Source organism: Podarcis muralis, chromosome 7, assembly GCF_964188315.1.
Source record: "Podarcis muralis chromosome 7, rPodMur119.hap1.1, whole genome shotgun sequence".
Lineage (NCBI taxonomy): Eukaryota > Metazoa > Chordata > Lepidosauria > Squamata > Lacertidae > Podarcis > Podarcis muralis.
In genome coordinates this window covers 4,688,300-4,702,160 of record NC_135661.1, presented here as the reverse complement: position 1 = coordinate 4,702,160, position 13,861 = coordinate 4,688,300, and the positions used below count along the sequence as shown (strand labels likewise).

Here is a 13,861-nt window from a genome sequence, read left to right as displayed (position 1 = left end):
GACTCTGATTGTTTATCTGTTCCTCAAAACAAAAAAAATTCCTTCCAGTAGCACCTTAAAGACCAACTAAGTTAGTTCTTGGTATGAGCTTTCGTATGCATGCACACTTCTTCAGATACACACATGCACACGAAAGCTCATACCAAGAACTAACTTAGTTGGTCTTTAAGGTGCTACTGGAAGGAATTTTTTTTGTTTTGACTATGGCAGACCAACACGGCTACCTATCTGTAACTTATCTATTCCTGTTAGTGATGTGCATGGCTTTCATGAATTTCTGTCCATTGTATCCTGTTCTTTTTTTAAACAATTGTCAAATTGCTGGATAAGGCAAATAATGGTTTAGGTGGGTGATACATAGGGCAAGGCTATCAATGGTTACTAGGCACCATGGCTGTGCTCTGTCTCCATAGCCAGAGATAGTAAAGCTTCTAAATCCCGGTTGCTGGAAACTACAGGAGGCGGGGAGTGTTCTTGTGCTTGTGTCCTGCTTGAAGATACCCTACAGACGTCTGGTTGGCCACTGAGAACAGGATGCTGGACTAGAGGGGCTATTGGCCTGATGTAGCAGGTTCTTACATTCTTCTGCAGTTGTTCATATGAATATTAGATTGGGAGTTTTGGTCATTAGTAATATGGATGGATGTTGGACAAACAAAGCCTAGTTTATTTTAGCATGCATGTGCCAACAAAAGAAGCCAGTGAATTGGACCTGGTTTTATTTCAGTTGCCCCTTTGCTAGAAGCTGTGCCATAATAGAGTAAGCACAATGGTAGAGGAAAGAAAATAAAGTGGTGCAGCACACTTGGTACTGAAGGCTGTAACTGGGCCAGTTAGTTACATGCAAGTGACATCCTTGGTACTCTTGGCCTACCCTAATCATCACTGTATATTTGACACTTCTCTATATTCCCTCATTGAGCATGCTCATTCTCTCTTGACAGATTATATCTTGTCAGTGAATGCATTTCTATTAGAAAGGACTTTTTCTAAGCAGATAGAGGAGGAAGGAAGACTTATGTATGTGAATCAATGAGAGGAGAGTGGATTGAAATGAAAATTGCCCTTTATTCTAGTTGATGGGCTGACTATAAGGACTTGATATATTTATAATAGATTCAAGATATCCAAATGGGTATATCAGACTTATCTGTCCTGTATTCAGTTACACAAGTCAGAACTTACGGAGTACAGTACTGTACTGTACTTCAGGAACTCTTGTCTTTGGAACTGCTGCCCTATGTTGAACAGAAAAGGAATTACTTGGCTTTCAGGTGTTGGGCATTAAGTGGATGGAACAAAGGTTCCTGCAGCTGGTTGTGTTGTGTGGGAATATTGGAGAGGCAGTAAACGCTGAGAACAGATGGCTTTTCACCCTTTTTTCACACAATTGCTGGGAATAGACGCCAAACAAGATGTGGATTATATTTTGGACTGCAATTCCCACTAGCCTCAGCCAGCAGGGCTAGCGGCGAGGGATAATAGGAGTTGTAGTTCAAAGCATCTGGAGGGCACCAGCTTGGGGAAGGCTGGCCTAGAATATAGCATTTCCTGGGCACACAGCTGCAGAGGATATAGCTCCACTTGCTGTGATTTTTTTTTTGTCAAAGCTCTCTTTCCAGTCTCCAGTGTGAAAGCTACTTCTGTTGTGCTGTTTTCCTCTAAACATGTGTACCACTGAGCAAAGCCCATATTGATAGAGCTCTTTTCCCAGCCCAGTCAAAAGAAGAGAGTACAGACCCCTACCACAAAAAACTTTTTCTAAACATCTGGAGGCCATTCTCTGATTTTTCTCTGTCCCAACAGAGCACCCCTGTAAGCCCCAAAGCAGAACTTAGCACCAGTTGAACGTTCGACCCACCATGGCAAAGAAGTTCTCGTTGTGCTCACTGAAGTAGGTGCAGAGTTGCTCAAGCAGTACTTCATCAACGGTGGGATGAGGTCGTCCTTTGGATTGGTCTAGGCAGTGCTGATACCCTTTTGCTTGTAGGCAGTAGAAGCCCTTGGTCTGGTTGAAGTAAAAGTTGTCTGGGCCAAGGTAAGGCTCCAGTCCCAAGAAGTGCTCTACGTGGCGCATCTCTGAGAGAGGCTCCCGGATCAGGGTGCCTCCATCCACCACGTGAATCTGTGACCGGGGAAAGAACTCCAGCCACCGAGCCAGGTGTAAGGCATACAGGCTGCGCTGCATGGCTTTGTACCGGGTGTTAAGTTCCTGGCCCTGCCTCAAGAGAATCTGCTCTAGAGCTTGGTAGGGCTTGTGCCGTGCCTTGCGGTTGTGAAGGATTTGTGTGTAATCAGACACCAACCTTTCCACAGGGTCCCGTACAATCAGCAGGAGCTTCATTGAGTTGTCCATAGCATGGATCCTTTCCGGGGCTTTGAGAGACGAAAAATAGCCTGGTGTCTTTTCCACAGTGATTTGAGTGGGGTGTGAAATAGGCATCTGCTGACTGTACCAACCAAGTCCTTTGCGGTAATTCTCCTCCACATTGAAGAAATGCACCTCGGAATGGGCAGCTGCCACCTGGGGATGCAGACTCAGCATCTCCAGCAGGGCCCGTGTGCCTCCTTTCCGCACTCCAATAATTATGCTTTGGGGCAGTCGTTGCTTCCAATCTTCACTTGAGACCTGAGTGTTGTTTCTTTTCCATGGGGCTTTCCAACCCCAGGGGATCTTTGTTTCCTCCTCCGTGTTGATTCCACACATCTTCAGAAGCAGGAGCAGTAAGCAGGCTCTAGCCATCTCTAAGTCCGCTGAGTGAACGTGTGCTGAGGAAAACTGTGTGTTGTTTTTCCTATCTGAGCTATTCCATCTCCAGGCTTATTAACTGGGATTTCACTGCATGCAGGCAGTTGTGCTCTTACCTAGGCATCCTCTGTCTTCACAATGGCCTCTGCTTTTGTTCTAGTTCTGGATTCCGCTGCCAGGAGCTTCCTGCAATGTGGATCTCCAAAATCACTTCAACAAAAGGTGATTTGCTTACGAACAGCCTAGCTCAGGGAAGTTGCTGCCACCTGAGAAAATGAGAATATCATTGTGGGTGGCTCAAAAGGTGCTGAGCAAAGCAAAACATAACAGGCCTTGTTTGGAAACTTTCATAATTTAAGCATACACACACACATGTGAATGAATAAAATCCAGGTACCCATTAGCCACTTCTTCCTAAAATGGGTTTGTATCTAGTCCCTGGTAGGTACCATCTTTTTCTAATGGAAGAGGAGGGACACAGTTTGGCAGGTGGGACAGAATATAAAGTAAAGGTAAATGTACCCCTGCCCGTACGGGCCAGTCTTGACAGACTAGGGTTGTGCGCCCATCTCACTCAAGAGGCCGGGGGCCAGCACTGTCCGGAGACACTTCCGGGTCACGTGGCCAGCGTGACATCACTGCTCTGGCGAGCCAGAGCCGCACACGGAAACGCCGTTTACCTTCCCACTAGTAAGCGGTCCCTATTTATCTACTTGCACCCGGGGGTGCTTTCGAACTGCTAGGTTGGCAGGCGCTGGGACTGAACAACGGGAGCGCACCCCGCCGCGGGGATTCAAACCGCCGACCTTTCGATCGGCAAGCCCTAGGCGCTGAGGCTTTTACCCACAGCGCCACCCGCGTCCCCGGGACACAATATGGAAGGTTACAAATGTTAGTAAGGAGGGAGTAGCCAGCTGCGGTTTATTTAAATGCATTTAACCTACAAATAAGCCTGCTCCACCAGATTAAGGTTCCAGTGTTGCTTCCAGTGCCCCACTACTGGGGCTTGAAGGCAACACGGTCTTCTTCTGTTTCTATCCAGCATTCAGGGTTTGGCTGCCTCTGAAGATGGGAGTCCTAATTAGCAGTTGTGGCTCATAGCTGTTGATAGTGGCTTCTCGGTTAGGAATTTGCCTAATCCCCTAAAAGCCATCTAAGCTAGTGGCCATTCTACATCTTATGTCTACAAATTATGTGTTCAGTAAAATAAAATGCCATGCTGGTAGCAAGCATGAACTACCAGAAAGTTGGGGAGAATATCCTGTGCCCAGGTTTTTATTTATTTTTTCTTCCTTTGAGATAGAGCCCAGATTTTGAGATTTACAGCTGGCCCCCCAAAATCATTGGCACACTGCAGCTGTCAGATATGCACAGAAGTCACAATCCAGAGAATCATGCACGTGAAAATTGGCACCGTGTGCAGAATTTGGCACACATTTCTTAGCATAATGGAGGGCGTTGCAAAACCAATGCATGCATCTACTGGGACAGCTGTATTTGCATGCTTATTTGTATCTATACAAGCAGTACAGTAAGTCACACCAAATCACCCAAGTCTTGCACTTTTCATACCCTGTCATATGTTTGAATTGCAGCTGTGGTGCATTTATGGTACAGACTTGTTATGCTGGAATTGCCCACAGTTTTCTCTGTCTTCGGCACCCCTCAGTCAGATGAGTATACAGAGCACAGAGATGTGCACTTTTTGGGGTGTGGATGCAGAAAACACACAGCAGTGCTGGCTAACTGGAGGAGAGTAAACTGCTGCTATGGCACATGTAATTAAGTATATACCAGAGAGCGGGATGCCTGAGAATTTCAATATTATTTTGAATGAAAAGAAAAGCAGGTCTTGTTTGTGTTTATCCATGAGAAGAAAAAGCAGTCTATAGGTGCCTATGACTTTTCCTTAAGCAGCTGGGGTGGTAGGGTGTGTGTGCTCGTTACCACATTAACTTTCCACCTTTTAGACAATTGCGCTCTGGTTTCATTTTTAAAAATAAATTTTAAATTCTGTCTTTGTGAAGGATGGCAGAATATGTAGTTAGTTAGTTGGCTGGGGAAACCCACCCAGATGGGTGGTGTATAAATATTATTATTAGTTAGTTTAGTTAGACAATTAATGCCTGCATACATGCCTGCTTCATATGACCATGGTTGATCTTTGACCATCCTCTTGATTTATATAGAGGAGTCATGCCCATAACTCAAAAGGTACTTATCTTGAGTTGGTTTAAATGCAAACAGATTTTCAGGATGCTGAATTCTGGGAGAGGGAGCTGCTGTTGCATGGAATTGTAGCTCGCAGGCACCCCTTGCTGGTTTCTAGGCAAAGGGGAATCTCTGCTGATCTCCACCAATCCTATTTATCTCCCTAGTTTTGAACCTTTGCTCGGTCTGAAGCTCTTTGGGTGACTGTCAGTCATATTCAGCCTTGTCTACCTCACAAGAGTGCTGGGAACATGGAGGAAGGGAAGGTCTTCTATTACACTATGACTACAAACACACACACATCCTAGGCTGGTGTGTACTGAGCTGATCGTGCAGATAATGGACCTGCCTTCTCCCCACCTCATAAGAATGTTTCAGCTCTCCTTCCTCCTAAATGAGACTCAGGAGGCTGGAGCTCAGGATTCTTGGTGTGTGCATCTGTCTAAATTCCTCTCCAGGGCCTGACGTGGCGTCACTTGGTGCCATACTGCTGCTCTAAACAGTTTGATGAACTCTGCTGGAAGACTCCAGGGGCAACTCCAGTTCCCTGCACACGTTTAACTGAGCTCTGGCAAATTTCGCACTGCGGCTGCCAAGTGGCTGCTTCCTGGGGCTCTTGCAAGTGAAGGCAAGATTACTGCCTGCTGCTAATCAACGGGTGTAAATGGCTGTGCTCATACAGTTCAATGCATGTCAACAGGTCTTTTGCAGGAGACCAGATTTGAATCCGACTCTGCTGCACTCAGCCCACACCCCAACTTTCCTGCCTGACATGGTTGCCTCACTTTGCTTAAAAGGAGGACTGTGGGTCTCTGCAATTTCCCTGCATTTCGATGGGGCTTGCCCAGAAGAACCTCTCCATGGATTGTGTCATCCCCACAAAGGCAAGTCTCTCAGTCTCTCGCTCTGCCATCCCTTAAAAGAACAAGCAGCCTGTAGTGGTAGACCATATACTTGGCATGCAAAATGCCCCAGATTCGATCCTGTCTTCAGATCACAGGATCTCCAAGAGCAGCATAGAGGGAGGAGGTCTTTGAGGTCTGCCACCAGTCAGGCAATTTTACTGTGTTGGAGAGACCAACAGGTCAACTTGCTGGAAACCTGCAGCAGGCATGAGGAACCTTTGTCCCTCCAATGTGTTGCGGAACTCCAGTTCTCATCATCCCAGGCTGTTGGCCACACTTGGTGGGGCTGTTGGGAGTCGAAGTCCCTCAACATTTGGAGGGTGACAGGTTCCCCACACCCATTCTACAGTGTTACTTGCGTTGACTGGAAGAAGTTGCCAGGTTGTCAAGATGAGGCTGGCAATGGGATTGGGCCATTCTGCATGTGACGATGTGCTCAGCCATTGAGAGATGGCTTTCTCCACGCAGCAGGGATAGCGAAAATGTGACCCTCTATCCCTTACCAACTCCCCCATCTTCCCTAACCATTGGCCATGACTGGCAGCAGCTGGAATCCAGCCCTACCTGGAGGGCAGCAGATTCCTACTCTCTGCCCTATAGGAACATATGAAGTTGCCTTATGCTGTTAGACCATTGACACAGCTAGCTCAGTGCTGTCTTTGCAATACCAGCTGGAAGTGGCTCCCTTGGGCTTCAGACATGGAGTCTTTCCAAGCCCTCCCTGGAGATGCTGAGGACCTAAAGCACATGCTCTACCACCAAGCTACAGCTTTTGCCTGTATATTCATGCGGGCCCTTGTGGCTGCCAACTATGCACTCTCACTACAGGGGCACACAAGCCAGTCCTGTTGGATGTCATGACCTGTTGCTGCTACTGCTACCTGCCCCTGCAGGTGGGCAACAAGATGGAGTGACTGATGGCAATGGACACTGTTTGGAAGTTGTTTTCCTGGCACCTTGCTTTTCTGTAATGAGAAAGATCCCTCCAGTGGGGAATGATTTCCACTTCCTAAGACTTGCTAATGATAGAGTATGACATGTTTGGGGTCCCTGGGGCGGGCAGCTGGCGTACCAGGGGTTGCCAGGGCAACCAGAGCTGCAAAAAGGTGTAAGGGGACACCGAGAGGAAGGCAGGAGAGAAAAGGAGGGGAGTGTTTCTGAGGGAGATCTTTGCAGGAGAAGGAAGAAGGATTTGAAGGATGGCTGATGGACAGGGAGGGCAGCGCTTCCTAAACACCAGAAGGCCGGTGTGACATAACAGGCCACCAGGAAGAGGCAAGCCAGGTGTAAAGGAGGACAGGTGAGCATGCAGCATTTCTGCAGGCCTCAGCTCAGCGGCAGAGCATCTGCTCTGCACGCTGAGATCCCAGGTTCAATCCCCAGCATCTCAGGTAGGGCGGGAAAGACCCTTGCCTGAAACCCTGGAGAGTCCCTGCCAGTCAGTGTAGACAATACTGAGCCACATGGCCTGGCTTGGGCATAAGGCAGATTCCCATGTTCCAGCTGTTTCCCCCCCTTGAACCTGCCAACATCTCTGGACTCATTTCCCAGTTTGATGGGATCCTGGGCAAAGGAGCTTCGGATCCCATCCCCCAACTCTGGCTGTAAGACACCTTTGGGCATATCTGGCAGCAGTGCTCTGAGCAAGAGGAGAGGCAGGCTGAATTTTAATTTCCCACCATACAATGTCAGACCACGGCAGGACATTGCTCCAATGGCAGGCTGTTCTTTCCCCCCATAACGGCTCTCAGGAGCCCTGCTGGGCCCTGAGAGTTGCCCAACGATGCCTGGCCCTGAGGACTCCCTGGAAGCCAACTCTTCTCGGCAAACTTTAATGGTTTTGCACCTGGACACCCTAGAGTAAGAAACCTGCAATGTTGCTCCACATGTGGCTGGACCTCAACGTCCGTCATGCTGGCTCGGACTCGGAACGAGTAGCCAACTTTGGCAGGCTCACTTATGAGCAGCACAAAAGATATAGAGGAGGGTTCTTTGCTGTGAAAGCAAGAGATCCCAATGCACCCAGAGAGAGCAGCTGCTCTTGCCTAGACCCCTGACCAACACAGAAAGCAGCTCCACCTGCAAGGACCAGCGATCCTCTGTGCCCTTCAGCCCGCTTCTGGTGATATATAAGCTCCAGGACATCAGAAAAACTGAAGAGGAAGGAGAAAGCAGAATTTGCAGTGTTTGAGGGGGAAGTGGGATAGCTCTGTCAGTGGATCATGAGACTCTTAATCTCAGGGCCATGGGTTCAAGCCCCACATTGGGCAAAAAGATTCTTGCATTGTAGGGGGTTGGACTGGATGACCCTCGTGGTCCCATCCAGCTCTACAATTCTGTGATTCAATGGGGAAGATACGGTGTTAAATGTTTATACCGACTGTACCTCTGCTGGCAGTGATGGGTGAGCCCAAGGTTGCTGATTCTATGTGCAGCATCAGAATACAGCAGAGGCATCAGTTCCTAAAAACAGAGACAGGAGGAAAAGGTTAAAACAAAAAGGTTCAGTCAAGCCATGCAATTCTGCAATTCAGATTTTTTAAGAAATGCACTTTTTGAGAATCTAATTAGCATGTGGATTTGTTATTAGGAGTTGGCTAATTTGGCTGCCAGTCCATTCCCAAATGAGCTCTTGCTACAGCTTTATCATCAGTACCTGATAGATGGCTTTCATTTAGTTTCCAGAATGCATATAAGCCTGAGCAACTAGGGAGGGGAATTGTATTACAATAATTTTTTGTTTTTGTAGTAAGGGTGGGGAGTGCTGCTTCATGTTTTTCTATATTATCTCTTACAAAAATTCAGTAAAGTTTAAGTTACAGAAACACAGACATAATGCTGGGCAAAAATTCAAAGCACTGCCAAAATACTAACTGTGCCAGAAAGGAGGCATTAGTTTTAGATGTTGTCAAAAAGAGAACTTGAAAGTTAAATTAAAGCTTCCTGTGATTGTGGCACATGTCAGGTAGCACCAGTCATTTTGGGGTTGCCATCCCCCCCCCTTCTCTTTGCTCCATTGCCTTTAACAGCAGCTTTATCTGTACAAGTTTGCAGGTGATCATATTTATCCCCATGGTGATAAAAGCATCACCAGCTTATTTCAGCAGATCAAGCTAAATAATAAATAAGGGGGCAGAGGTCTGAGGTCTGTTGCGAAGGGGCAAGGTGCGTGTACATTTTGTAAACAAAGGGAAAACATCAGTGCAAAGTGGGGGGGGGGGTGACAATAAGCCAAGAGACCAGGAGTAGGAAGGGAATGGAGGATGCAATTTCACATTTGTGGAGGCGAAATAGAGGAACACAAGAAGTTGCCTTATACTGAGTTAGACCCTTGGTTCATCCCGCTGAGTGCTGGCTGCTCTGGCTGGCCTTGGCTCACCAGGATTTCAGGCAGAAGTCTCTCCCAGCCCCACCTGAAGATGCCATTGGGCATTGAACCTGAGGCCATGCAAGAGAAGGAAGATGTTTGGAAGTGAAGAGAAGTTGGCATGGATTATGAGAAGTGCTAGGCTGCGTTTCCGCAGGAGTATCACACCCTCTCTGCAATGCCAAACACAGAGGAACACAGAAGACAACAAGTGTTCCTCTCCCAGGTGTTGTTTTGCCCTCAGAAGTATAATAATTGGATTTCCGTCCAAGAGACCAAGCAGGTGCTCTGAGACCACTGTGCTAAGAACCCCAAGTCTAAACCCCAAAATGCTATGGCCCACATCAGCATCTAAGACTTGTTTAGGAGAGGGGACAGAGCATAGGCAGCAGTGCCAGATAATTACAAAATAAATCAACTCCAAACCCACACCAAAGCAAGATCTTTATTAGGACCAACTAAAATGCCTTGAAATAATGAGCACACTTTTGCGTTCTCCCACTCAGTTAATCAAGGATATTAAAACTGGGGTAGTGTACAGGGTACCCCAAGTTTGCAATTCATAACAATTTTGAACTACAATACAATAAGAAAGGTTTTGCAGACATAACTGGATTTAGCCTCTCAAGGAGGATTAGCCCCCTTTGCAAGAAGCATCCAGGTCAGTGGGACCAAAAATTATGGCAATGCCCTCTCTCATTTTCAATAATATAAAAACTAGTATTTATCTTTTTTTCCCTCCTAATTGAAACACACAGAGACTCCTTGGGAGGGAAAAAAATAAACAGCAAAATTATGTTTTTTATACAGTATTAGCAAAACTGGAGATCAATGAGCATTAGCTAAAACTCAAGAGATGCCAGTTTGGCAGCATTGCCCACCAGGTCTTCCCCTGCACAGGCTGGTCTATCTATCGCCTCCATCTCCCCATAATCAAATTCTTACCTGTCCAGTTCCAAGCCAAGGGCTCCAGAGGAAGCAGCGATCTCCACCAGCCTCTGCGCTCAGGCTGCCTCTGCCTCCCTCCAGCTCCTCTGCCCAGGGACAGCCTCTTTGTACTGTGTCTCTTGCCCGCCCACAAGCACATGGTGCTCTCTCTGAGCAGAAACCCTGTCCTGCCCTCTTTCCTTGGGGAGGGAGAGAAAGAGAGAGCATTGCAGTCTTCAGGGGAGCGTCTTAGAGAGAATCACAAGCAATGCAATGGTCTGTGCAGCTGAGGAGAGGTGGATGTTCTGCTTGCGGCAGAAAGATGAAAGATGGAGGGAGTCAGGGAGCTGGATAGGCCAACCGTGAGCCTGTCAAAATCCCTGGCACAGTCTGGTGCCTGTGGGGAGAATTCCCCCTCCAGGGGAATTGGGGGGGGGGTTAAGCCCCATGCCACCCTTAAGTGTACAGCTATGCTGAGGGTGTTTGGCTTCTGAAGAGCTTCAAAACAAGGAACTAAACGGAAGCACCTCAGAAACTGACCTGCATCTCAGAACATTTTTTAAATTGTATTGTGTCACCTCTACAGAGCCTTGACTCCTCATACATGGACCACTAGAGGATCAACTTGGCCCCACTGTTTGGCCAGAGAAGCAGCAGCTGCAAGGAGCTTCCTTCCCTCCATCCCTGCCAGGACAAAAAGGGGCTTCACTTGGCACTTGCTCTGGGACTGCGGGGCAGAAGCCAAGCACACTCAGTCACCCTCCACTGCCTTCTCCCACTGCTTACAAGACTATTCAGTGACACCCTTGATGGAGGGGCAATTCCCCCTCCCCAATCAAACTTTTTTGCAATAAGGAAAATGATGGGGGAGGCCAGGGAAACATGCTTCGAGGCAAACCCATCAGAACAAATGCTCAGTTTAAATCGCCAGCGTCATCTAAACTCGCTGCAAACTTTGTGCAAACAAATCAGGGTGAATGCTGAGTAAGCAGCTCATCTGGAAGCAGCCTGTGATAGGTATCACATTTGTATCCCACCTTCCCTCCAGGGATTGCAGGCCAGGTCCCAAGACTAGAAGTAAGCTCTGCATGAGAAATGTGAGTTAGTGGAAGCAGCTTGGGGGGCGGGGAGAAGGTGATGTTTAGCAACACACTTCCAGCCTGCCACTTCACTTCAAATCTTCCCCATCCCTGGTGGTATACTTTGTCAATAACCTAGGTAGGTAGGTCTGGCAAAGAAAGTGACTGAGCCAACAGCACCCTGGCTCTGCACCCACCGGATCTCCACGGGTGAAGTCCAGCAGCATTAAAGCTTAGAGAGAACTGTCTGTATACACACCTTATATTTACATATTGTTATGGTGCATGACTTTCTTGGGAAGTGTAGTGAACCTCGACAGAGCTGCAACTCCCAGCAGGGCCGTCTTAAGCATATCCAGCACCATGGTGCAAAGATCCCTCTGGCGCCCGCCCCCCGCCCCCATTTCCCAGAGTTGTCAACCTTTTTTTAGGGGTGGAACCACTGGACTTACTTCCAAGTAAGCAGGTGTGTAAGATTGCAGCCTCGTTTGCTGCTTCTCCTGCATTCTCCTTGTTCCTTCTCACTTTGCTCAAAATGTGAAATCCTTGCGTCTAATAGGAAAAAAATCTACTGACAAGGTTAGGGTTAGGGAGCTCACCCCATCACGGCGATTTGAACCGCTGACCTTCCAATTGGCAAGCCCAAGAGGCTCAGTGGTTTGGACCACAGTGCCACCCGTGTCCCAGCGGGTGTCCCGCATCCTGCGTCACAACAGAATTAAACGATCAAGTTCTTACAAATGCAGAACGGGTATTATGTGGCACCTGTAGGCATGCCGGTTCTGCCAATCGCTGTGGTTGTGTGGGTGCATATAGGATTGTTATCTCACGGGTAAACCGGCCCCAAGTTGTTAAAAGCTTTATATACTAATAGTAACACCTTGAACCTGGCCCCAGTAGCAAATTGGCAAACAGAGCAGATCTCTGAGCATGGGTGATATACACTAACCTCCCGCAGAGGCTTGGGAAGCAAGCTGCACACCCACCAGCCATATAGTTGGCGGGCGCAGCTGGCAGGCATGCAAGGAAAGGGGAGGCCGCTGGCAAAGCCGCAGAGCTCCCCCACTCACTGGGGCGCCCCTGAGAGGCCAGCGCCCTGGCGCAACGCAGCACTAAGCCCTATGGGAAAGATGGCTCTGGCTCCCAACACCCTTAGCCATCCACTATTCCCAGGATTCTTGGGAGAAGAAATGTGCTTTAAATGCACATCCATGGACGCCTTTGCTGAACACTCTTGAAGCAGCATATGAATAGCAGGTGTTAATCTCATGAAAAGAGGCACACAAGCATGAAGTGTGCTGGTAACTCCACAAAGGGTTGTTGGGAGAAGTGGACACCAGCCTTTTCATACCTGGAATTCCAGCTTAGTCCAAACATGCAGGGTAGCATGGGACCAACTTTGCAGTAATAATAATAATAATAATAATAATAATAATAATAATAATAATAATAATGCTACTTATTTACTCAGAGCTTTGCACTCCACTCTCCAGCCCCAAAAGCTCCCAACTGTCACATACAATCAATTAAAACAGGACAGATCCTGACACAGGCTTACAATCTAAAAAAAAAAAAAAAAATGAAATACACAAGGGACAAGGAGGGAAGAGGAAAAATAAAAATAAAACCCAGGCCCCAATTTTTAAATAGCCAGTCAGAGTTCAGAGGCAGGAAGTGCCCGATGGAGCTGTTCTTTCTGCAAAGGTGATGGACTGAGCCTTGCTTCCTACCTCTCCCCATGAGGCATTATTCTTTGGGGGGCAGTTTTTGTAAATTAGTTTTTATTAAAGATTTTATCGTGTTACAAAGCAGACAAATAAGCCGTTAAAAGTACAATGGGGGAAAGAGGGAGAGAGAAAGAGGGGAGAGAGAAAGAGGGATGGAGATGGGGGTGTTTTCCTTTCATTCTACTGATTAGTGTTAGTCTAGGGCAGGGGTCAGCAAACCTTTTCAGCAGGGGGCCAGTCCACTGTCCCTCAGACCTTGTGGGGGCCAGACTATATTTTGGGGAAAGAAATGAATAAATTCCTATGCCCCACAAATAACCCAGAGATGCATTTTAAATAAAAGCACACATTCTACTCATGTAAAAACACGATGATTCCTGGACCGTCCGTGGGCCGGATTTAGAAGGTGATTGGGCCGGATCTGGCCCCTGGGCCTTTGTTTGCCTACCCATGGTGGCAGGGGTTATGCCAGCATCACATGGGTAGGCCCTTATGGTATAGAGAGGTATAGAGATATAGAGAGACATTGTGAGAGGTTAGTGGGTCCCAAGTTTGGTTGGTTGTGTTCAGTTGGTTGCAGTGTAGCTTGTTTGTATGTGTGTGGGGAGGGGTTGTTGGATCAGGTTAGTCATACTGATTCAAATGCTGTTGGGGGGGGGGGATAGGTCATTGTCCTGTTGTGCTGTGAATGTGATAAAGGGGAACCACACTGGGGTGAAGGCGTCCTCCTTTGCTTGTCCTCATGCTAATTTAAGTTTGTTAGTTCTCTCTTCTAGTAGGGGCAGTTTCCCATACATTTTTTTATATAAAATATTTATTAAAGTTTTACAAAAAAACATAAGTTTACAGAATAAAGTTTTACAAAAAAACATTAGAAAATTAAAACAAAATTAACA

General features: G+C 47.3%; 1 protein-coding gene across 1 annotated transcript; it reads right to left on the bottom strand.

Moving 5' to 3' along the window:
• Positions 1-178: 178 nt before the first annotated feature.
• On the bottom strand, positions 179-10,346 carry LOC114602851 (heparan sulfate glucosamine 3-O-sulfotransferase 1-like). The gene is made up of 3 exons (XM_077931074.1): positions 10,178-10,346; positions 8,252-8,328; positions 179-3,015 (listed from the first exon to the last, which is right to left on the bottom strand). The coding sequence occupies exon 3, from the start codon at positions 2,741-2,743 to the stop codon at positions 1,835-1,837; it is 909 nt and encodes a 302-aa protein (XP_077787200.1). The 5' UTR covers positions 2,744-3,015; positions 8,252-8,328; positions 10,178-10,346; the 3' UTR covers positions 179-1,834.
• Positions 10,347-13,861: the final 3,515 nt, after the last annotated feature.